This window comes from Ranitomeya variabilis, chromosome 4 (assembly GCF_051348905.1).
Source record: "Ranitomeya variabilis isolate aRanVar5 chromosome 4, aRanVar5.hap1, whole genome shotgun sequence".
Lineage (NCBI taxonomy): Eukaryota > Metazoa > Chordata > Amphibia > Anura > Dendrobatidae > Ranitomeya > Ranitomeya variabilis.
In genome coordinates, this window is record NC_135235.1 from 288,231,145 (window position 1) to 288,257,008 (window position 25,864).

Below are 25,864 nucleotides of genomic sequence, written 5' to 3' on the forward strand. Positions count from 1 at the left end.
ACAATAGATAACATCCTTTCAGATTTAAAGCAGAAACCATTTTGCTCACTTACCTATATGAATATGAGCAGAAAACTGGTAAATCCCAGGAATAGTAGCTGTAAACCGACCTGTTGGCAGGTTCATCCCAGAACCACGAAGGAAGGAGCCCTTAGCTGTTGGCTGCAATTCAAACAAAGCAACATATACTTGAAGGGAAGCCATCATCAGAAAATGTCCTATTGTTTAAGTTAGTCTACGTTCACATTTGCCGTCTGCGCCGCAGCGCCGGGCGCCGCAGCGTCGCCGCATGCGTCATGCTCCCCTATATTTAACATGGGGGCGCATGGACATGCGTTGCACTTGCGTTTTGCGATGCATGCGTCACTGCGGCGCACGCGTCCTGGCGCAGAGGACGCAGCAAGTTGCATTTTTGCTGTGTCCAAAATCAACCAAAAAAAGGACGCATGCGTCGCAAAACGCAGCGTTTTGCATGCGTTTTGCTGCGTTTTTGTTTGCGCTGTGCGTTGCGTCGCCGACGCTGCGGCGCACAACGCAAATGTGAACGTAGCCTTAGGTTTTTGTGTTACATTTATTTTTAACAATTTGCAGTTTTTATTTTTTCATATCATAATGTTTTTAATAAAAAAAAAAATTAGTAATCTTGTAATTTTCACACCGGCCACTTGGGTTTTTTAAGACTCATACTTACTGTTCTATCAGGAAGAGTTTTCAGCAGGCTACTTATCGTTAGAGGCAGGATTACAGTGACTGATAACACCGCTATATGAAGCTCATAACACAGGATGCACCAATCACAATAGGCGATGTCACCGCTGACCCTGCTCCCTCCTCCCTTTACAATTACTTCTGTACATGCTCACTAGATGCTTCATTACAAAATATAGGGTTGGGGTCTGACCATTGTGGCTATGTACATGTGTTGTTTCCTTAAACAAAAGGTGTGATTAAAGAAAAAAACAATGGCCAATGTGAAAATTGCAAGATTTTCATTTATTATTTTTAAGACAGATTGTGATATGTGAAAAATAAAAAAATGCCCAAAAAATATACATTTAACATATACCGTAGATGGGACAATTATTCTTCATTATTGAACTTCTCAATTTTGGTAGCTAAGTAACAGAATAGGGACAAGGTTAGCCTCAACAGTTTTTTTTAGATAAAAGGAAAATGCAAAAAAAAAATCAATTTTTTTTTACTTTGGGACAACTTTCTCTTGTACTCATCGTTGACCCCTACTGAGTAACGCAGTTGTTTTGACCTGCTAAAAAAATTGCAGAAAGGATGTAACAACTGTCCTGGTTAAGTCTCTGACTGAGTAAATTACTTATCCCAGTTTGAGTCCATTCAGTTAATGTCCTAGGCCCTGTAGACTCTCAGTCCACCGTTGTTGGCCTCTTTCTCCTTGGTCAGTGATATGTGTCCACTGCTTTCCTATCTTATTTCTTACCAGTTGAAAATTTTGAAGTTCTGCCAATGTCCTTTTGTCCACAGGCACAGGACCCTTAAGTTGACAATGAAAAGCTTCATCTATTCGCCTATATGGATAGAGATCATTTATTGGGAGTACCAGAGGAGGAGGTTCACTGGTGTGATCAGCACTATCACCTGATGTCGAGCGACGCTCTGTGGCCTCTAAGAAATAAAAATATATTGATCAGATATTATAAAGAGAACAGTAAAAATATAATAAAATACCATTTTTACACTATAAGACTCGCCAGATTATAGTTCACACCTAGGTTTAAAAAATAAGAAAAATGTTATATTGTTAAAATGATAAGTTCCCTGGTTATGTGAAGCAATGAAGACACTAATATCACTAGTTCTGGTGTTCTTGGGCAGTGCAGAAAAATATAAGGATATATCAGGGCATATAATTTATCTCCTAGTGGTTTAAGGTAATATAAACAGGTATTACTAGGAAGATTACATTATGATCCCTGGTAACCTAGAGTCAAATAAGTTAAATTAATACGGTACCTGGTAATTACTAATTTCCCCAGACTCCAGAATTGTGTCCTTTGGTATCCTGTCTTCTTCTGCCCAACACTAAACATACAGATCAGAGTAGGGCAGGAAGAACAGCTATGAACAGCTGCACATTTTCTATATGATTTGGCGGAGCTCTATATCAGTGCTCTGCCCTGTGATTCGGAAGTAGTCAGAGGGGCTTTGGCACCCCCGAGGCCCACCTGGGCACAGATTTCAGGTTTTTTATTTCCTGCTAAAAAGTGTATCTTATAGTCTAAAAACATAATTCAATTGGCCCCCATTCAAGCTAAGCTGGATATGTATTTTTGTGAAGAGCACATCCGATATTTTAGACATTAGAAAGATCATCAACCATTAAGCCAAACACAAGGTGTCATCCAGATGAAGGGGATCACAGCAGGGAAACCAGCAACAAATATTTAGTTTCCCTACACTGCTGCCACAGGAGAAGTTAAGTATTACACCTTGATATCATTATGCTGAGTAATGTACGGACATATTGAGTCCTCCAGAGCTAGGGACACTCTTTGTAATTACTTTCTATACATGCTAATAAATGAAGGCTCTCATTTCTTTTACGCCATTTTTATGCTAGTGGGTACAGGTAGTCCTCGGCTAACAGACTTGTCCTTCACAAAAATCTACTTCTAGGATATTGGAGAATAACATCACCAAAATAACTAGCCACCACAGTAATGGCATTTCGATCTTGTCATGGGTTTTCCACAACAGAGAAGGGACAGATAACTGCAGCGTCTGATTTCACGTATTCCTCCACTGATTAGAAGCACTTCTCCTTTATATTGATTGGTGCAGGTTTCTGTTAGTAGTGCAGGGGTTGAGCTGTTCAGCATAGAGTCTCTGAAACCTTCCTGTTTGGATGATCTCAGCTGTTCAGTCTTGACCACTCTCATCTCCTATATATACTGGCCTCTGGCAATATGGATTGTAAGTGTTAGTCTTGTACTGCCTGGTGTGGAGAGGAGGAGTCGGTTGTTGTTAGAGGCATTTGAAGTATTGTTCTGTGACTGTTGCTTGATGTTTCGGCTGTGTGCAGTTCTTCATCCTGTCCTATTTGGTTACTATTCCTTTTCTACCTGGTGTTCCTCTCTTTTTTTGTGAGTGCATATTTGTATGTTTGGTATTTTCATTCATCCCTGTACATACTCCCTTTTTAGTCTGGTTTGAGTACATACATACACTATTACTCTCCACTTCCCTGGGTGGGGGAGGAAGACCGATATAGGGCTGATTCAGGAGTTCTGCAAGGTATGTGGCCCCAGCATCTTCACCATCAGAAGTAATCTGAGGAGTAGGGATAGCTAGGGTGCCACTTGCGCTAGGGACAGGGGAGGAGCCCCGGACTCCAGGTATTCTGACAACAGAATCGTGACAGATCTATCTCTAGTGGTATTGTTCACAACTTAAGCCTCCCATACACATTAGACTTTTGTCTGCCAAACTTGCAGATATAGATGTGTTTGGCCGACGATCTAATGTGTGTATAGGGCACCTGCCAACTGATGGTCACAAGAGATGTCGATTGGGCATGTCTGATTTTGGCCTGCAGATCACTTTGTTCTCTCGGAAATAACCCATCACCAGAGATGTCAGTCATTGGCTATTTCATAGGGAAAACAAAAGTGTTCAGCTGATCAAGGGCTCTTGTGTATGGAAAGATGGCTGAGATAGCTGTCGGCTGAATGATTGATTGAAGCATTGTTCAGCCAGCAGCCATCTAATGTGTATGGGGGGGCCTTTAGTCCAAAATATATATTTGAAGCATTGTTCAAAGAATCACACTACCTTTGAGTATCTGCTTGAACTCCTGCAACAATACTTCATGTGTGACCTCAGCTCCTGGCATTCCTGGGGCCCCTGGAGGCCCTTGTGGCCCTGGTGGGCCTGGTGGCCCAGATAGTCTCTGAAAAATAAGAAAAAATTAAAACGTTATGGTATGTACAGTCCAGTGCTCCCCAATTTATTGCACTATTTCTAGAAGTGATCTTAAGGTACCAATACACATAAGTTGCAAGAACCCCATCTGAATGGAGCAGAGGTTGGGACTGCCCAAAATTGACAATCACAGTCCTCTAAGCGCATCTTCCACTCTGTCCACATGGGGCTTGCAGAGGAATTGATTGGGGTCATATCCTATCAATAGGGGATAACCTATATAATTGATACTACCCCTTTAAGTCAAAATATATTTACAATATATTAATATCAGCAAACATTCATACTTTTAAATTAGAGATCAATTAATACGGGAGGAAAAAAAGAGCGAGCTAATTGCAATGTTTTAAGCTAGGAATGTTTAAACTTGTTCTTGGTTGGGAAAAATGGATCAGTCGAACAATGGCGAAAAACCGAGCAATGCAGATACTCACAGAATTCTTGTTAGATTTACATTTCTTTTTTGGGTATGTCCCATCGTTAGTTCGGTCTCTAAAATTCACCCATGTTGATGCAGGATCTGGTTTTTCAGGACCAAAGGATTCAGGAAGCTAAACAAAAGATAGAAAAAGGAACCTTACATTAAAATAGAGATGAGCAAAATAAATTCTCAGGACCCTGATCCAGCTAGCCGATCAGGAGACCGTGGCTGCATGACGGGAGCTCTGCGAAGGCTACACCACAACGATGACATCGCACCAGGCCAGTCAATCAATATAGGAGCTGGCAGGTAGGAGACAGTTCATAAAAGCCCCAGAATAATGACCTCGCTGAAAAATACTGACCTTGCACAAAATTTGTCAAACACTGAGCAACACATTGATAAATTTAGGGGCAAGACAGCCACAAGCAAATCTGATTCCTTAAATCGCTAGTCAGCTGCAGCCAGTGCTCTATCACTGGGGAAATGACACATTATATTGTTTACATTTAAATCAATGAAAGGCCTGATTCACATTTCAGTTTTTATCTTCTACGCACAAAAAGACCACATTTCAGTGTGTTTGATCCCATGTTCATCTATTTTTGCTCCTTTTTTCATGAGTGTCATCGGTTTTATTTTGCATAAAAAAACTGAGAAGTTTACAAAGCTCCTCCTTTTACTAATCAGTGAAAAATGGAGAGCACATGGGTGCAACACAGGTGGCATCAGCGAGCTGTCCATTTTTTCTGTGGCCTCATTTACTGGAATGGTCAAGTCTGACCTGCACATTGGATCAAAATCAGACATATACTGGATTTTTTTTTTACATAAAAAAACAACGTTATGTGAAAAGGGATGTACACTATAATGGGCTCATGTTCTAGCCACAATATACAATGGATAGAACATGTCCACAAACATCAAATGTGTGAATGGGGCCTAAGGTGTCTTTGCTGCTAGAGAAGGATTAGCCTTGACAACAGGCAGGAAAGAGCATATTAGATAGAAGGGAGACGCAAAGTGACTTTTTAGGGATAAGAAAAAGCTATTATTAAATAAAATTATAAAATATAAATTTTAAGACTACCATCATTCTATATGTAGGGAAATATACTATATGTGCAAAAAAAATGTATCTATAAGAGCCTTTAGATCTCCAATATGCCAAACAATATCCCTTGGCATATTGTTCCTTGGCATACGTCAGAGCCTTCCATTCTGAATATATTGCTAACAAATAATTTCACATAACGGCTTAAAAGTTAATTTAAAAGAAACTAAAGGCAACTAAAAAATTATTCATTTTAATCATAACGTTTATGCCTTGTTGTTGAATTCCATGGACAAGAATTCCACTTAACTTCAACGCAGCAAACGGCATGATCCGCAGCCTGCCTGCCGTGCCTTATATGCATCCTGTAACACTTTAAACCCGCCAAGTGGTAAATGAAAGGCATCAAATGAAGTGTCCATGGCACCTACTAGTGTAATAACTGCTGGAACCAGTAAATGTGTTAATGAAAACATACACAGTGGGAAAATACCGAAGGAAAGGTACGTCAGGACAGCAGCACATACCCTGTGTGATCAGAGTCCTGAACTCCTAGGGTGGACATTCAGTATCACATGAGTGTATTTCATGGTCTGTATTCGGACTGCAGTTCCCGGTCTGGAGGCTCTCCTTACCTAAACTTTACAACCTCATATGGGTCTATAAGGCTGTAAGTTCAGGTTGGGAGGACCACGTTCAGCCCGATCAGTATACAGACTGTAAAATACGCTAAGATGGGAAAATATGGCAATTTTATTTTCTCTCATCTAGGAAGTTTTAGTACAATAATAATTCCAGGTGCCTTGCCCAAGGGTGCCTAAACTGTTGTTCACACCCTAACAATTTGGCACTAAAAATAAGAATAAACAGTCAACAGAGACACCTGGCGATGACATCTCGTAAAGCCGCGTCCCTCGGCGGATGAAAGGTTCAATGCAACATTGAAAATGTTATATCTCATATGGATAATTAACTTTCATATACCATTTGTATAAATTTCTTTGCCTCCGATTTTCAGCCTCCAAAGTGGCATCTGCTGTAAGACTCAGTGTCAATGTCTGACCAAGGAGAGGTTAAAGGAGTCAGCGTCGGCTCGTTTCGGCAAAAGTGTGCTTTCCCCATTAGTGAAATGAGGGTGTGAGTATGTGCCAGCCACACTTTAAACAGGATGCAATAAAACCCAGCAGCGAGAATAATAGCCATTGGGCAAGACCATTGTGCTCATAAAAAAAAATGTCAATTTTATTTCTAATAATAAAATAAAAGAACAATAATTTCTTCTGGTGAGGCAAGAAAAGATGGCAAGGCCAAGATATGTCTTGTGCAATATGGGTAATAAATCGTCTTTGTCTCTGTCGCACCTTGCAGGCTCTAAATGATGCAACTTTATCAAATATAAAGTCATAGCCAAAAGTGTTGGCACCCTTCTGAATTGTTACAGAAAATGAAGTATTTTTCCCAGAAAATTATTGCAATTACACATTTTGTTATACAGATGTTTATTTCCTTTGTGTATTGGAACAAAACGATAAAAACAGAGGAAAAAAAAGGCAAATTGGCCATAATTTCACACAAAACTGCAAAACTGGTCCGGACAGCATTGTTAGCACCTTTCCAAAATTGTATGTATACAACTTTGTTTCAAGCATATGATGCTCCTTGAAACTCACCTGTGGCAAGTAACAGGTGTGGGCAATATGCAAATCACACCTGAAGCCAGATAAAAAGAAGTTGACAGGATGTTTGCATTGTGTGTCTGTGTGTGCCACACTAAGCATGAAGAACAGAAAGAGAAGAGAACTGTCTGAGAACCAAAATTGTTGAAAAATATCAACAATCTCAAGGTCACAAGTCCATCTCCAGAGATCTCAATGTTGTTTTATTCACAGTGTGCAACATAATGAAGAAGTTTACAACCCATCACTGTAGCTAATCTCCCTGGACATGGACAGCAGAGAAAAATGTATGTAAGGTTGCAATGCAGGATAGTCCAGATAGTGGGAAAGCAGCCCCAATCAAGTTCCAAAGAAATTCAATCTGTCCTACAGGCTCAGGATGCATCAGTGCCAGTGCGAACTACCCATTGACATTTGAAATAAATGAAACAGTATGGTAGGAGACCCAGTAGGACCTCACTGCTGACATAGAAACATAAAAAAGCTAGACTGCAAGTTTCCAAAATGTACGTGTCAAAATCCTCTTGGGAAAGCATCTTGTGGACAGATGAATCCAAGATAGAACTTTTTGGTAAAGCACATCATTCCACTGTTTACTGAAAACTACAAAGAAAAGAACACAGTACCTACAGTAAAATATGGTGGAGGTTGAAAGATGTTTTGGGGTTGTTTTGCTCACTCTGGCACTGGGTGCCTTGGCTGTGTGCAGGGCATCATGAAATCTGAAGATTACCAAAGGATTTTGGGTTGCAATGTAGTGCCAAGTGCCAGAAAGATGGGTTTGCTTCCTAGGTCATGGGTCTTCCAACAGGACAATGACCCCAAACATACTTGAAGAAGCCCCCAGAAGTGGATGGAAGCAAAGCGCTGGAGATTTCTGAAGTGGCCAGTAATGAGTCTGGATCTAAATCCCATTGACCACCCGTGGAGAGATATTAAAATTGCTGTTGGGAGAAGGCGAAATATGAGAGACCTGCAGCAGTTTGCAAAAGAAGAGTGGTCCAAAATTCCAGCTGAGAGGAGTAAGAAGCTTGTTGATGGTTATAGACAGGGCCGTATTTGCCACTAGGCACTCGAGGGCACGTGCCTAGGGCGGGGACGATGCGGGGGGCGGCACCTGAGCAAGCGAGCAAGGTTTTTTTTTTTTCTTCTCCCGACCATGCATGGGGGGGGAGGGGGGAGTGATGAGCCATGCATGGGAGGGGGGAGTGATGAGCCATGCATGGGGGGGAGGGAGGAGTGATGAGCCATGCATGGGGGGGAGGGGGGAGTGATGAGCCATGCATGGGGGGGAGGGGGGAGTGATGAGCCATGCATGGGGGGGAGGGGGGAGTGATGAGCCATGCATGGGGGGGAGGGGGGAGTGATGAGCCATGCATGGGGGGGGAGGGGGGAGTGATGAGCCATGCATGGGGGGGAGGGGGGAGTGATGAGCCATGCATGAGGGGGGAGGGGGGAGTGATGAGCCATGCATGGGGGGGAGGGGGGAGTGATGAGCCATGCATGGGGGGGAGGGGGGAGTGATGAGCCATGCATGAGGGGGGAGGGGGGAGTGATGAGCCATGCATACAGGGGGGGGGGGTTTGGGGGGAGAGATGAGCCATGCATAGGGGGAATATGAGTCATGCATACAAGAGGTGGGGGGGTTATGAGCCATGCATACAGCCAGGGGGGCGGGGGGGGCGGATATGAGCCATGCATACAGGGGGGGGGGGAATTATGAGCCATGCATACAGGAGGTGGGGGGGAATTATGAGCCATGCATAGGGGGATATGAGCCATGCATACAGGGGAGGGGGGGTGGAGAGATGAGCCATGCATAGGGGGGAATATGAGTCATGCATACAAGAGGTGGGGGGGATATGAGCCATGCATACAGGGGGCGGGGGGGGGGGTGGATATGAGCCATGCATACAGGGGGGGAATTATGAGCCATGCATACAGGAGGTGGGGGGGAATTATGAGCCATGCATATGGGGATATGAGCCATGCATACGGGGGGGGAATTATGAGCCATGCATATGCGGCGGGATATGAGCCATGCATATGGGATGGGAGGAAGGTGAGCCATGCATACAAGATGGGAGGGGGGCATTATACACTATTGAGCATCATATGGGGTCATTATACAGTATGGAGCATCATGTGGGGTCATTATACAGTATGGAGCATCATGTGCGGTCATTATACAGTATGGAGCATCATGTGGGGTCATTATACAGTATGGAGCATCATGTGGGGTCATTATACAGTATGGAGCATCATTTGTGGCCAATATACAGTATGGAGCATCATGTGTGGCCAATATACAGTATGGAGCATCATGTGCGGTCATTATACAGTATGGAGCATCATGTGCGGTCATTATACAGTATGGAGCATCATGTGCGGTCATTATACAGTATTAAACATCATTTGTGGCCATTATACAGTATGGAGCATCATGTGCGGTCATTATACAGTATGGAGCATCATGTGGGGTCATTATACAGTATGGAGCATCATGTGGGGTCATTATACAGTATGGAGCATCATTTGTGGCCAATATACAGTATGGAGCATCATGTGTGGCCAATATACAGTATGGAGCATCATGTGCGGTCATTATACAGTAAGGAGCATCATGTGCGGTCATTATACAGTATGGAGCATCATGTGCGGTCATTATACAGTATTAAACATCATTTGTGGCCATTATACAGTATGGAGCATCATGTGCGGTCATTATACAGTATGGAGCATCATGTGGGGTCATTATACAGTATGGAGCATCATGTGGGGTCATTATACAGTATGGAGCATCATTTGTGGCCAATATACAGTATGGAGCATCATGTGTGGCCAATATACAGTATGGATCATCAGGTGCGGTCATTATACAGTATGGAGCATCATGTGCGGTCATTATACAGTATGGAGCATCATGTGCGGTCATTATACAGTATTAAACATCATTTGTGGCCATTATACAGTATGGAGCATCATGTGCGGTCATTATACAGTATGGAGCATCATGTGCGGTCATTATACAGTATGGAGCATCATGTGCGGTCATTATACAGTGTATGGAGCATCATGTGCGGTCATTATACAGTATGGAGCATCATGTGCGGTCATTATACAGTATGGAGCATCATGTGCGGTCATTATACAGTATGGAGCATCATGTGCGGTCATTATACAGTATGGAGCATCATGTGCGGTCATTATACAGTATGGAGCATCATGTGCGGTCATTATACAGTGTATGGAGCATCATGTGCGGTCATTATACAGTGTATGGAGCATCATGTGCGGTCATTATACAGTGTATGGAGCATCATGTGCGGTCATTATACAGTATGGAGCATCATGTGCGGTCATTATACAGTATGGAGCATCATGTGCGGTCATTATACAGTATGGAGCATCATGTGTGGCCATATTTTTTTGGTTATAATTATTGTATATGAAACAGTTGTGATCAGCAGTGCTAAATGGGTGTGGTTGGGACTTGGATATGGGTGTGACTAGTTGTGAAATGGGTGTGGTCAGAGGCGTGGCCCAAAATTTGCCGCGGCGCACTACGTGCGCCGCAACCTTTATACCTCTTTCCCTTCAAGAGTTGGGAGGTATGGTACCACATTTGCCAGATCACAGCAAGTGCCACAAATCCCATAGGGAATGAATGAAGCCAAACGCAGTGTTGCCGTAAGTGATCCGTTGTAAGTGATCCGTTACGCGGCAGATGCAAAAAAACTGCCCGATCTGCTGCAAAAGGCTATTTTCACAACAGCGATTCTTGCCAAAGTCACTGCCGATAGTGTCATACTCACCAATGGGGGAGGCAGCACTAAAAGTGCCTAGGGCAGCAGAAACTCTAAATACGGCCCTGGTTATAGAAAGCGATTGATTACACTTATTTATTCCAAAGGGTGTGCAACTAAATGTTAGTTGAGGGTGCCAACAATTTTGTCAGGCCCATTTTTGGAGTTATGTGTGAAATTATGCCCAATTTGCTTTTTTTTTTCATTTTTATGTTGTTCCAATATACACAAAGGAAATAAACAGGTGTATAACAAAACATGTGTCATTGCAATAATTTTTTGGGAGAAATACTACTGCTACATTTTCTGAAACAATTTAAAGGGTGCCAACATTTCCAACCATGACTGTATATAACTGGACACTAATAAAGATTTCTATAAAGAGTACTAATAAATATATATTTTTCCCTGAAATCAAGACATCACAAATATGTAAATGTAGTGGGGGGTCTACATATGATGAATATAAGTACTCATTCAATATTGTGGGGAGTTTTGAAGTATTAGTGCCTTCACATTGAGTAAATTTGCCATAAACACTGTTATGGAATCTGATCTACTAAAGTGTGGTTAAGGCTGAGGCTTGTCGCGGCTTTGACTGTTACATGTTTCGTGCAGCCAAAGGTCGCTGTATACAGCTGCTAAATCTCAGCATGCGACTCACAAGGTACTGCGACTGTGTTAAACAAGTTGTCAAATATCCAAATAGTTCTGATTTTTTGTGACCTGCTTGTCGCGGTCTCGGTACTCTGAAATGCCCTGTTTTTAGAATGTTTCATATTATTTTATTAAGGCTACATTCATACAGATACACAGCATACTGGCCCAAAGAGTTTATTGGATCCATTCACACATTCAGTTTTAACGGATCCATGTGTCCGTTGTGTTAAACTCAGAACATGTCCTATTCTCATCCATTTTTCCATTTTTGCATATCACACTTGATCATTCAAGTCTATCTGATGCACAACAAATGGATGAAGAATAGAAGACATCCATTTTACATCAGTTTTTCATCCATTTTTTCCTGAGCCATTGCTTAAGTGTTAAAAGAGGATATCTAGGACTTTGTAAAAAAAATAAAAAGTGCCTAAGCACTAAAAGGCTGGTAATTACTACTTGCCTGCCTGTTGTGCTTGCCACTGTTCTTCGCCAGCACAGAGCAGTCACAGACCGCTCCTGCCAGTGATTCAGTTGCCTCTGCTGATGTCCTGTCGATAGAGCTTCTTTTCAACCCTGCTCTGTCGAAGGGAAATAACTGGCAACGTTATGATAATTGACCACTGACTCCCCGCTGCTTAACTGCAGGGAGCCAGCTGTCAGTCAGCATAACATTGGCAGTCACATCCCATCAACAGAGCAGGGAGGAAAAGAAGTCGCCACTCTATCGACGTGACGTCAGCAGAGGCAGCTGAATCGCCGGCAGAAGCGGTCTGTGCTGGCCAAGAATGGCACCAGGCACAACAGGCAGGTAGATAGCAACTATCAACCTGTTAGTGCTTAGGCATTTTTTTTAACAAAGTCCCAGATATCCCCTTTAATGTAAAAAAGTGCAGTCTACTTCCTTTACTTTTCAATCAGATGAGAGAAAAATTTATGCAAAACAGATGTAAAGGTGGAAACGTCTGTGGACCACAGCGTTTTTTACCCCACAAAAATGATGCAGTAAAAAAGCTGCTAGATTTGTAATAAAAACACCCATTTTTATTGTTTGACAATAAAGTCATAATACTTTGAGTTATTTGTTGTATGTTTTACATTGATTATATTATATCTGGATCTTTGTATCTGATGGATAAGTGTTCATTACTGGAATTGAATTCATAGTGTATTTTCTCATCTGGAATTGTACTTATTTAGAAAAGTGTATAAAAACCCCTCTTTATTTATTAGATCTTTTTGTTGTCTCCTCTTGTTACATTATGATTTCAGTTGATAACATTATGTCCCAATGGGGGATTTTTATCCCCCTATTTTCTTCATATTTGCAGCAAATTCTGTAAAACTATTTTTGAGTATTGGATTACAATTAGATATAGATTGAAAGATCACATGTATGACAACCGATTAGAGATAACTCACTGTCTGTTTCCATGTACAACCAGAAAAATATTGAAAAATGCTGAGCATGAAAGGAAAATCTTGCATGAAATAACTCAAAACAGTGCAAAATAGTGAAGCGGAGTATGGGTACAGTTACTCAGCTTTTAGCTGTAGGTATACAGTAAATTGCCTATTGTTAACTTTTTGTTGTTTTTACACTTTGAAAAGAGCGGAAGTAACTCAAAAATATAAAACTTTAGGCCGGATTTTAGCATTCGTAGCATATAAGCAATGCACCACTTAAGGACACAGACAGAAGAGGGCCAAGAACAAAAATTGGGTGCTTTGCAATCCTATTTATTATTTAATGGCCTTCAGCTCGACCTCAAGCCATGACGATGTGATGGATGAACGCTCTGTAGCAAGATCGATATTGGGCAATCCTAGATAGGTCCACCAGGGTCTTCTCCGCTGTTATCTTGATAGTATCAAGCCATCGGGTTGCTGGTCTTACTCTTCTCCCCATTCCTTCGATGTCCTTCTCCAGTGATTGCTCTCTTCGTATGATGTCCAAAGTAGGCAAGTTGTAGCTTGGTGATTCTTGCTTCAAGTGACTTGCCTGGCTTGATTTCTTCTAAAAACTGATTTGTTTTTTCTTCTTGCCATCCATAGTATTGATAACATACTTCTCCAGCACCACATCTCGAAGGCGTGGATTCTTCTTCTGTCTTGTTTCTTTATCGTCCAGGTTTCGCATCCATATGTTACCATAGAAAAGACCAAACTAGATACGAGCCGTGTCTTCATCGCCAGTGAAATGTTCCTTGATTTGAAGACCTTGTCCAGTAACTTCATTGTTGATTTGCCCATAGCTATTCAATAGCTCATGAAAGTGCATAATTCCACCTGTTTTGAAGGTGGTAGTGACCCCCGCCCCTCTTGAGCCCCTGTGCGACGGTCCAGGTTGCATCAATGATACATCCACCCCTGTAATGCACAACCTCATAATACATTTGAATGCAGGTCTCCATTAAATTTAAAAAAGACATATAAAGGTTAGATATTAAAAAAAAACAAAAACGATATTCTAATCTTAAAAAAATCATATATAATGTTAAATCTCTTACATTTTTCTTCATTGTCTAAGCCCCAGGTGTGAAATATTAGTTAGATTTTAAGATATTTAGAAATGTAAAAACCACTCAAGGCTTTTTTTTTATGGTAGCCAAACAGTAATTCATTCTCCACCCAAGTACTGTTGTGAAGTCTGAATGGCTTCTGGAAGGAGACTCATTGCACAGTGATTATTTAATTACTATGGCATGCAGAAGCGGTCCCAGCTCTCGCTGGCTGGGATCTTCTTTGTTTTGGCAGCTTTAAGTTGAGGCACTGAGGCAAGGCTGCCAATTCAGGTGCTGCCAGGCGCTGTCCTACTGGACATGAAGCGTAATACCCAGCAGCATGGTGAGTGCACACAGTCTCGCAGTTACTTATGCCACCGTTGCTGATTCATAAATCTTTCCGGCCGGCAGAGCTTGGCTGGTGACAGTGACATCTACTGGAGCTAGACAATTTCATTCAGATAATATACAGTTGTAAGTGGAAAAGATTTGCACGCTATATGCACACAACACTGATGCAATCCAATTATTAGCTTCTTAATGAGCAAAATCACTGGAAAAGGACTTCATTGTGGGGATACTAGAAGGAACAAAGCAAAGAGGAAGACCAGCAACCTGATGGCTTGATACAATCAAGATAATGGCGGAGAAGACCCTGGTGGACATATCTAGGCTTGCACAAGATCGATCTTAATCCTTCAAGTTGCCATGGCTCGAGATTTTTTTTTTAAATAAACAAATTGCAAAATGCAAACCAAGGTACTTCCAGTTTCATCCATTTCCATTGTTTTACCATGATCGAATACATTACTAGATACTCATCTTCCACTGCACATCAATCCACGGCTTTGATCACAGTGTTAGCGTGGTGGTTTGTGAAACATCCAAAAAATGCAGTTAACATCTGACAACTTAGGAAACTCAAAAACAGACTTTCCAGTCCAAGTTGTCAACAACCTAGAACAGCAATGACAGCAAAAGACATCACGCACACAATCACGCACCCACTGGGTTGGGTATTTCTTTCCATTCAATGATGAGTCCATGTAAAAAATATCTAACTGAATCATCTGGCTGACCGATTCTGCTCCTTCATTTTAGCGATTGGTAGGGATCTACAGTAAGTATTACGTTTTAAAGACTTACTAGAGACAATGGAATTGTACTTATAGGCAAACAAAACCATTAGCTTTAAAGGGTTATTCTCACAATCCTATTATTTTTTACAAAGCACAATAAATGCATACTTGTTGTTAATATTCAGACAAATCCCCCCATTTTCTTTCTTGTACTTTTGTGTCTTCTTCATCCTTATCTGCCCCTCTGTGCATCTAGCTTCACATAGCTAGTCTTCTCTGCTAAAACTACATTTTACAGCAGTACCTTGCTTCTCTTCGGTGCTTCAGACCCCCACCTTCCGCTTATGTGTTCTAGTCAGCCCACCTCTATGAGTTATCATTAAGGTAATCTAAGTGCAGATTTTACCTTCTGTTTCTGTGCACTCTCTGCTCTGGTACAGTACCCTGCCTGACTGATTACCGTATATCTTCTGCCATCTACATCAGTATTGCAGCCTCTGTTCTTTACATAATTGTCAGCTGGTTTGTAGCAGAGCTCAACTCTCCTGCACTCCTCCACAAGGGAGTTTGTAATTACTAGACAGTGCAGAGCTGAGCTGTGTTTGTTGCCTGCTGCTGACATATCAGTAAAGTAAATGCTAAATGCCGCTCTGTTTCTGCGCAGAGCTGAGCTGTTTGTGGCTGCTGCTGACAGATCAGGAATGTAAAACTGCAAATGCTTCTCTTCTTCTGCATATGATAGATGATTATCTGCCACATGCAACAACATAGCTGCATTTGCAGTTTCTCATCACTAAATTGTCAGCAGCAGGCAACAATCACAGCTCTGCACTGCCTAGTTATTATAAACTTCACTAAGGAGGAGTGCAGGAGAGTGGAGCTCTGCTAGAAACCAGCTAACAATTATGTAAACAACACAGACAGCAATACCGATTTCCCTTTTTTCTTTTTATATAAATTTAGTGTTATTACCAAGTGGATATGTTCCTAAAAACACACCTGCAAAGAAGAGTTGATGACCACACCCACTTGACCAACAAGATTCAATCTACATACAGGGAAGAGGTGGCCATATATCAGGAATGAAGAGGCACAGAAACAAAAAAAAAAAGAAAATGAATGGCAGACTCAGGAGAACAGCAGAATTTAAACAAGTAAAAGAACTACATATTTTTGGCAAGTGGCAGGTCCTTTTAAAGTCATGCCAACCATCAGTATACTTGTCCATGGGTCTCCTGGAGAGCTTTGCTTGACCCATCTAGAAGGACAGGAAAATGTCCCAGAGTATATACAGTATACAGAGTTCATATCTGAAGATGAGAAACAAGTGACTTTTTTAGCCTTTTGGCCACCACTCCTGAGCTTGTTCATCCTGCGCCCCCTGTTTGTATGGAGTAGAGGTTGCACACTTTAAAGTATATTGGACTGGGGAAGAAAGTTCTTTTCAGCTTTTTCCAGCCACCATTCCATTTAATCTGGAAACAAAAAGCACATATTGATTGGTGGGGGTTCCAGAAGTGGAACTTCCAACAATCAGACACATCTTGTGGACAGATGATAAATTGTGATTCTGGGAACACCCCATTAAATAGGAGTACATGCTGATGAAGCGCCCCCACACCGCCGCAGGGCCGAGGGGTACCCGGAGCCGGGCCTCTAGGTCTCAGTCCTGGGGTTGTCACGGTGGCTAGACCCGGTCCGTGGCCCTGTCCGTCAGTGGGGGACGTCCGGTGACGTAGGTGGTGTTAACGGTGGTGTAGCGGTGCAGTTGTGGGGTGCAGGTCGCGGTAAATAACGAGGACACCAGGTTGCAGTCTCTTTACCTCTTTACTGGAGATCTCTGAGTCCTCAGTCCAGAATACGGTTCACCAGGCTGCGCAAGTCCGGCCGGTCCAATGGCACCTCCGGAGTTCTCTTCACAGGTGGAAATCAGTGCCTTCCTTCTTAGCGCTGTGTGTTGTAGTCCTTCCCTGCTGTGCTCACGGAAAGTACCCCACAACTGTTGTGTCTGTTTCTTAAGTTCCCTCACAACTCGATTAGATGTTCCTCTCTTATTCCATCCCTCCCTGTTATTCAGGTTGGAACGGCACCCGTTTGTCAGGTAGGCCTGGAGTTCTTCCGGGACCCTAGTGACGCCCCTCTCCCGCAATTGCCCCCCAAGACTTCATAGGTGATATGTGGTAGACAGCCCGCCTGAGACTGACTGTCCTGCCGCTGTTTGGAGTATGGCTTAAAGCTGTATATTATTCCACTCCCTCGGCGTTCCGGCCACCGGTAATGCGCCTCAGCAAGGTGCTGCCTCTTTCAACAAAACCCCTGCTGGTATTCTCCGTCTGCTTGATCTCGTTTCTCACTCAGCACAATCTATCTCGCTTCTAGTCCTTTCTTGGGCACCGCCGCTATGCTGAGCAGGCACGGTCCCGTTACGTTCTTTCCAATGCCAAGCCTCTGCCAGGATCCCACCCCTGGCAGAGACCCTACTGTCTCTTCCTCCACAACACCCTCTCTCACTAGGTGTTGCTTCGTTCAATCCAGTCAGCGTTCTCTCTAACTTCCTGCCTGACCCCCAGTTTACCCACTATGGTGGGGAGTGGCCTAATGAATAGCACCCTTAGCTCCCCCCGGAGGCCCTGCTGTGAAACATATTGGTGTCTGTGATACCTGATCAGAGGAACTCCTTCAGTGCCATCGAACGCACCATGGCTCCCCTTAGTGGCGAAGCCACAGTACTGCAACGACCAGGACTCTGGGGCGCTGCACTCCCCCCTGGTTAAACACAGTACTCCGGGACTGGGAAGAAAAACAACAATACAGATTAGCAAAAAGACATACAATTTTGTTGAGTGCAAAACAATAAGTATACTTGAACAGGCTTCCCTTTATGGGAGGTTAGGACACTTTAACGTTACAAACATAGTCAACATTGTAAATTTCAGGCTATACATAACTCCTGCTACCCAACCGGGTATTCTATTCAGTGCAAATGCTGGAACAATAAATTAACATTGCCTTTAAGAAACATACACTCTTAGTTTACCAAAGGCCTTCCTATAATCACATTACAGGGCAAGGTAACTCTTCATTCTCCTACTTTTGAACCTGCAGGACCGCCTGTCCCTATGGCACCAGACCTACTGCCTCTCCTTTCTTTTACAGGACCGCCCCGTTCAGCCAGGGCCTACTGCCTTTCTCTACTATACATAGTATAGACATAACATTCCTTTCAGTTTGAGAACATGGAGCCCACTCTGCCTGGCTCCTATAAGGACTCACTCACTAACCCCTACGGGTCTACTTTCTGTCCTTAGTAACGAACTAACTTTCTATGGGGACGCAGGGTTTACCTTCTATCCTCACCTTCATTATTACTTTCTTACGTTTCTATCCATGCAGAACTCTAGTCTACCTCAACAGGCTTTCTGCATCTTTCCTTTTGAAGAACATTATTCAAGCTTCACATTTCAAACATATTAAACACATATAACTTTTCATGTAAAACGGTTACATTTCTTGCAAAGCATCATCATGACATTACTGTTTCAAAACAGTATCACTTTCAGGTTCAATTCCCACCTCCCCTTTAAGAGGAGATCAAGTCTTTCTGAGGTAGCTCTTCTTCTCAGCCTACCAGTCCATACCAGAGCTCCGGAATGGCATCTTCGCAAAGTGTCTTTAACTAAAACCAGTAGGAAGCACCTTTAAGAAGGTGCAAACTATTTACAGGAAAGTTTGAATCATGCACAGTCCATGATTACTGCAGTTCGTGTAACTTTGTGCAAAACTTCTGGAAAACGACAATAGTGACCCCGGGTCAACAAAGGGGTCACCTTTTAAAGTTTACCCTGAACGGGTTTAGCAGCAACAGGAACAAAAGAACAAACAGTAACTATTTACATTCTCATAAAAGAACAGTGATACTTTACTGTTGTGAAGCGGGGGGTGGTCTCCTTTCTGGCCTCACCAGGCCAACAGATCGCACTGGTGAGCCAGGGCGCGGTTCCGGTCCTAATAGCGATAAAACCCCTCGCCGGGAGGTCCTCCTTGTTGGTAAACGCACACGTCCCTCTGGGGCGCGGCGAGGTCGGCTCCCTCGAGGCTCCGCGGGATCAGGCTCTGCGGCTTTCCCCATGGAGTCACCTCCTTCCGGCATATCGGCAGCAGCCTGAAGAGCGATGCACCGCTGGACGCCTCGGGCGACCCAGCCCGTCTCACCAGCATCCCTCCTCCACCTCGTATAGGTGACAGCATCACCGGGCTCCAGATCGCGATCAAACCTCCCGGCACAGGGCTCCACTTCCTCCCGGCCTACGCGGACTTGCAGCGGCTCCCCAATCTCCTGAATCACTCCTCTTCCGCACCGAGGATTAAAGGCCACTACTACACCCCAGTGTGAGGACGGGATCTCTGGAACGCTGGTCAAGTCAACCTGTTCCGCAGGCTGGGGTCGGCTCCTCCATGCGGCCATCAGACGCCGCAGATGTTCAGCATCTGGTAAAATCTTCAAATCCGGCGTCGGTGACATGCCTCCAGCCACGGCCGGGTGGGTGGCGACAGGAGACACTGGGGACAGACGGATCTCTGTGGGCTGGCCTAGCCGTGTAAGTACGTGGGCATCGGCCCTCAGCCGGCGGGCTAGCTGTCGGGCCTCGGCCGCAGCCACACGTTCTGCAGACAGCGGCAAAGGAGGTCGACCCATTGGTGGCTCTGCGAGGGTCAGGCCCCGCAGCGTTGGCGTCTCGGAGGCTGTCTCGGGTTGCGCAGCCTCGGGCCGGACCGGGTCAGCTCCGCGTGGTGCCCCTGGTGCCGCCATCTTTACTTGTCCTCCAATGTCCTCTTTTCGCGGTCTCTTTCGTGGGCGGCCCCGTCCCCATGGCCTCCACCCTCCAACCAGGATCAGGAGGCGGACCTCGGCTGTTGACGGGCACGTCCTCAGGGCACAGAAATACTTAGACTGGGCGGCCATTACTGTTCGCGCTCTCCAGCTTGCCTACGCCCACTTCACGCCCCTCTTCTCTTCCTGCACTCTCCTTAGCGCTGCAATGGCGGCGGATTTTGGCGGCAACTGGCGCAGCACAGTCTTTTCAATAAAGTACAGTTCAAGCACAGTAAATCACAGTCTCTAGGCACACATGACCTGATTCTTCAGGCTTAAGTAGATCCTGTTCGTGACGCCAAGTTGAAGCGCCCCCACACCGCCGCAGGGCCGAGGGGTACCCGGAGCCGGGCCTCTAGGTCTCAGTCCTGGGGTTGTCACGGTGGCTAGACCCGGTCCGTGGCCCTGTCCGTCAGTGGGGGACGTCCGGTGAAGTAGGTGGTGTTAATGGTGGTGTAGCGGTGCAGTTGTGGGGTGCAGGTCGCGGTAAATAACGAGGACACCAGGTTGCAGTCTCTTTACCTCTTTACTGGAGATCTCTGAGTCCTCAGTCCAGAATACGGTTAACCAGGCTGCGCAAGTCCGGCCGGTCCAATGGCACCTCCGGAGTTCTCTTCACAGGTGGAAATCAGTGCCTTCCTTCTTAGCGCTGTGTGTTGTAGTCCTTCCCTGCTGTGCTCACGGAAAGTACCCCACAACTGTTGTGTCTGTTTCTTAAGTTCCCTCACAACTCGATTAGATGTTCCTCTCTTATTCCATCCCTCCCTGTTATTCAGGTTGGAACGGCACCCGTTTGTCAGGTAGGCCTGGAGTTCTTCCGGGACCCTAGTGACGCCCCTCTCCCGCAATTGCCCCCCAAGACTTCATAGGTGATATGTGGTAGACAGCCCGCCTGAGACTGACTGTCCTGCCGCTGTTTGGAGTATGGCTTAAAGCTGTATATTATTCCACTCCCTCGGCGTTCCGGCCACCGGTAATGCGCCTCAGCAAGGTGCTGCCTCTTTCAACAAAACCCCTGCTGGTATTCTCCGTCTGCTTGATCTCGTTTCTCACTCAGCACAATCTATCTCGCTTCTAGTCCTTTCTTGGGCACCGCCGCTATGCTGAGCAGGCACGGTCCCGTTACGTTCTTTCCAATGCCAAGCCTCTGCCAGGATCCCACCCCTGGCAGAGACCCTACTGTCTCTTCCTCCACAACACCCTCTCTCACTAGGTGTTGCTTCGTTCAATCCAGTCAGCGTTCTCTCTAACTTCCTGCCTGACCCCCAGTTTACCCACTATGGTGGGGAGTGGCCTAATGAATAGCACCCTTAGCTCCCCCCGGAGGCCCTGCTGTGAAACATATTGGTGTCTGTGATACCTGATCAGAGGAACTCCTTCAGTGCCATCGAACGCACCATGGCTCCCCTTAGTGGCGAAGCCACAGTACTGCAACGACCAGGACTCTGGGGCGCTGCACTGGCTGATGCTGTCTATGATGGCACTCTGTGCTCTGTTCTGTTAGCAGTGTTCCTCAACTCCGGTCCTCAAGAGCCACCAACAGGTCATGTTTTCAGGATTTCCTTAGTATTGCACAGGTGATAATTGCAACACCTGCACAGGCAATAATTCCATCACCCGTGCAATACTAAGGAAATCCTGAAAACATGACCTGTTGGTGGCTCTTGAGGACCAGAGTTGGGGAACACTGTGTTAGGGAATTACCTAGCTAGTACTGTTTGGAGGGCGCTATGCAGCTGGCACTATCTATGAGTGCTGTGACTGGCACTGTATAAGAGGCACCCTTTTGTTGGCGCTGTTCAGCTGAGTGCTCCGGCTGGTACTGTGAGAACTCTTTAGTTGGCACTCTGTTTAGGGCATATCCTGGCTGAAGAGTGCATGTATGGGTATCCTCTGGATATTACAATGGAGGCAGAGTATATTCTATATATACTATATATTTATTGTCCAAGAGGGATCACATAACCAGCTCTAATGCTCCAGTACAGAAAGTATTGACGAGCCTACATGTACAGCTCTGGCAAAAATTAAGAGACCACCACATCAAAACCCTGTCATGGGCAGCCCAATCTCCAGACCTGAACCCCATTGAAAACCTCTGGAATGTAATCAAGATGATGATGGATAGTCACAAGCCATCAAGCAAAGAAGAACTGCTTACATTTTTGCGCCAGGAGCAGTGTGAAAGACTGGTGGAAAGCATGTCAAGACGCATGAAAGCTGTGATTAAAAACCATGGTTATTCCACAAAATATTTATTTCTGAACTCTTCCTGAATCCTGCGTTAAAATATTAGTATTGTTGTTTCTATTTGATTATGAACTTGTTTTCTTTAGATTATTTGAGGTCTGAAAGCACTGGGGGGGGGGTATTTTTGACCATTTTCTTTGTCAGAAAGAAAATACAAAATGTATTGCTTGGAAATTCGGAGATATGTTGTCTGAGGTTTATAGAATAAAAGAACAATTTACATTTTACTCAAAAATAGACCTATAAAGAGAAAAATCAGACAAACTGAACATTTTGCTGTGGTCCCTTAATTTTTGCCAGAGCTGTATGTATGACATAGACTATCCGGACTCCTCAATGAATGCAGGCAAATCTCCATACAGTACAGATGTGGATAACTTACCTTCCTCCAACATCGTCCTGGTTTTCAGCCTTGTCTGGTAATGTAAAAGCCAGTGAAGCTATTTTTATCCTCATAACGAGGGAATAATAAGGCTCATTTTACTAGTGCCGTCTGTTATACTAACCAAGTGTGTGTCTGTACTACGGCCAAGCTACAAATCTCATCTCACACCAGGGAATTGGGGATCTGTAGCTGAGCTCTGGGACTTATACAAATCTCCTATCAGCAAATCAACTTCTGAAATTAGTTGTTTGATTGTGTAATACAAGAGTATCAAAAGCCCCACTGTACTTTGAAATTGACACTTCAAGCCCGATCCGAGCTTCTTGTGGCCTTTTCAAGCATAAAAGGAAATGTAAGCAGGTAACTCCAGCCCCGTGCTGAAATATGCCTTTGATTCCTGACATCACTGAAGATGTGACACGCGCTCTTAAAGTAAAATTGACTTCGTTTTGTAATACTGTACTCAAGTTAACAAGCATAAAGTAGCTTTCCACATGTTTCCCAACACAAATCATTTTGAGATGTCAAGAAAGTGTGATTGGTGGGGGTACAGTGCCTGGAATCTTCTCCGTTCTCCCAGAAGAACTTTGCTTTTTTGGTGCAGCGCTGATCACACTGGATCATCATGGATAGATAATAGATAGATAGATAAACGGATGGGTGGATGGATGGATAGATAGATAGATAGACAGATATTGCAAAAAATGGAACAGCACAATACCAATAAGCAGGCGCTCAGGCCTCCTCAGCAAGGCATCCAATACTTGCCCCAATCCAGACAAAAAAAAAGCAAAAAGGAAGGCAGCACTCCATAGTCTTTTAAATTGAAAAAATTTGGATTTTATTGAGACCCACATGGCATGGCGACATTTCGTCTCACACGGAGCCTTTTTCAAGCCTGATTGAAAAAGGCTCAGTGTTAGCCGAAACGTCCAAATTTTTTCAATTAAAAAGTCTATGGAGTGCTGCCTTCCTTTTTACTTTTTTTGTTTAGATAGATAGACAGACAGATAGATAGCTTGAGAAAGGATATTACATCCGAAAAGTCGCCACGCCGTTCAGGCATTAAAGTCCACTTTTTCTTTAGTTATAGTTTGTGGTGTTTTCCTTTTTTTGATTCGATAGATAGATAGATAGATAGATAGATAGATAGATAGATAGATAGTAATCTTGGGCGTCAAATAGTTTTTGAAGTAGCCATCTTCTGGGATGGTGCCTGGCTGAAAAAGTGCTTTACTTTGGTGGCTTTATTATCTTAATACACACTAAAACAAGTTTTCTGGAGTACAAAGTGACACCTTGGCCGCTGGGTCACTATCTAAACACCTCAAAGAGCTTCATTAACAAAGGCTTGGACCTTTACACTAAGCGCCTCAACACCAAGAACAGTCCATACCATTCGAGCAACATCCCAAATTCCCCATTCACACAGTCGTATCTGATCCAACCCGACAAATCCACCTTCCTATTTGAGCTTCACGCCTTTATTAAAAAGAATGGTTTTAAAAGAGTTTTCAGGGCTTCATGTAAATTTCTGCAATCACTTTGTGTGATTGCAGATTACTAAATCCTGACAGTGTGCAATGTGCACACATCGGGATTCTGCTCTGCTGCCTGCTTGAATGGGCGGCCACATGGCAGCAAGTATTGCTTAGTTGGGATCACATGCCATCTAGGTTTTCATTCGCTTTCTCAATATAACATTTAGAAGAGAATGGCATGTGCCAAAACAAGGCAAATTGCATACTTATGGTCACCTGACCGCCCGCTTTAGCAGGCCACAGAGTGGTATCCTGACAGTGTGCAATATATACATGGTCAGGATTCCACTCTGTTGCCTGCTTGAGCCACTTGACCACAAGTATGCCGTTGAGCTTTTAATCTGCTTCTCTCAATAAAACATTAAAAGAAGCAGGAAAGGTTGTTAGTTGTCGCGTGAACACAACTAATCAAAATGCATATATTATCATCATCAGTAACCAATTTCAGCTGTTGTCTGGAGGTCCTGTAGAGGAGCCCTCACATATTAGATAGCTGTCTGCAGAATGATCATTTGACCGACAGCTATTTCTCCCGTTTGGCCCGAGAGCTCCTGTGTTCTGTAGGAGGGAGCCACGGCAGAGCTCCTCTGCCAGAAGCTTATCACCAGAAAAAGCAAAAGAATAAACCATTAAAATTCAACATGTTCGATGCATGAAAAGATCTCTCAAGGGATAGTCAAGAGGTCCCCAAACATGTTGTACTGTCGGCAGATCCTAAGGATCTTGGCAGGTTTGGATAACTTTAGTCTCATCTTTATGTTGACCTTAAGCTCCCCCATACACATTTGTCTTCAACTGCCGATATCGACGGGATCGGCCAACAGTCCTTAGTGTATGGTGACACCAGACAACTGATCTTCCGGGAAGATGTTATTAGAGCATATCCGATTTTGACCTTCCAATTGCTTTGCTCTTCCAGAGATCAGCCTCTGCAAGAAATATTTGGCGACGACTTTCTCTTAAAAAACACAGAAGTGTTTGGCTGAACGAGCACTCCTGTGTATGGGAGAACCAGCCAAGGTGGCTGTCAAACAACCATTTGGTCAAAGCATCGTTGGGCCAACAGCCATGTAATTTGTTTTTGGATCTTAGGACTCTTGCTTAGTTAGCTCAATGTCTTCCAGTCCGTTGTTGCACTCCATCCATCACGGACTGCCGTGCCACACCCTTGGGGTTCTCACCCTACCCTGTGGTCACTTTACATGTCAAACACTCAAGCTTTTGGATTTATTGTTGTAAGGGCTGAGATTCACACATCACTCAGAAGAATATTTTGAGTTGATCTTATTTTCTTAACACGTTTCCCAATCACTTGTGTCACTCCGGACTCTTTCATCCAGCAACTTTTTAATCCTACTTATTGTTTTGTCCACACTCCGCTTCCAAAATCCTCCCTGGAAATCCCTTTAGAACAGCCCTCATTGATTTACACTCAGCAGATCTGCTTTTTTTTATCTTTTATGAACCAGAATAATCCCCGATGACACCTGTCCAAAAAGTAAAAATATACATTATTTGTTCAAAGTTTCAAATATCTCCCCACACCCACAGACAATGTTTCTAGGTAAACAATGGTGCCGATCAGCTTTTCTTCTCCAAAAATTCTTTTAAGGAATAATATTTATACAATGCATTAGCCCAACACTCATATCTGTTATAGT

At 43.9% G+C, this 25,864-nt stretch overlaps 1 protein-coding gene across 1 annotated transcript in view; it reads right to left on the bottom strand.

The window, feature by feature from the left end:
* Positions 1-25,864, bottom strand: part of C1QTNF12 (C1q and TNF related 12) — a 56,896-nt gene that overhangs the window by 18,326 nt on the left and 12,706 nt on the right. Inside the window, exons 2-5 of the mRNA XM_077250117.1 lie at positions 4,389-4,505; positions 3,805-3,922; positions 1,454-1,638; positions 54-162 (exon numbers count right to left, since the gene is read on the bottom strand). Coding sequence (XP_077106232.1) covers positions 54-162; positions 1,454-1,638; positions 3,805-3,922; positions 4,389-4,505 — 529 coding nt within the window. The remainder of the gene's footprint in view (positions 1-53; positions 163-1,453; positions 1,639-3,804; positions 3,923-4,388; positions 4,506-25,864) is intronic.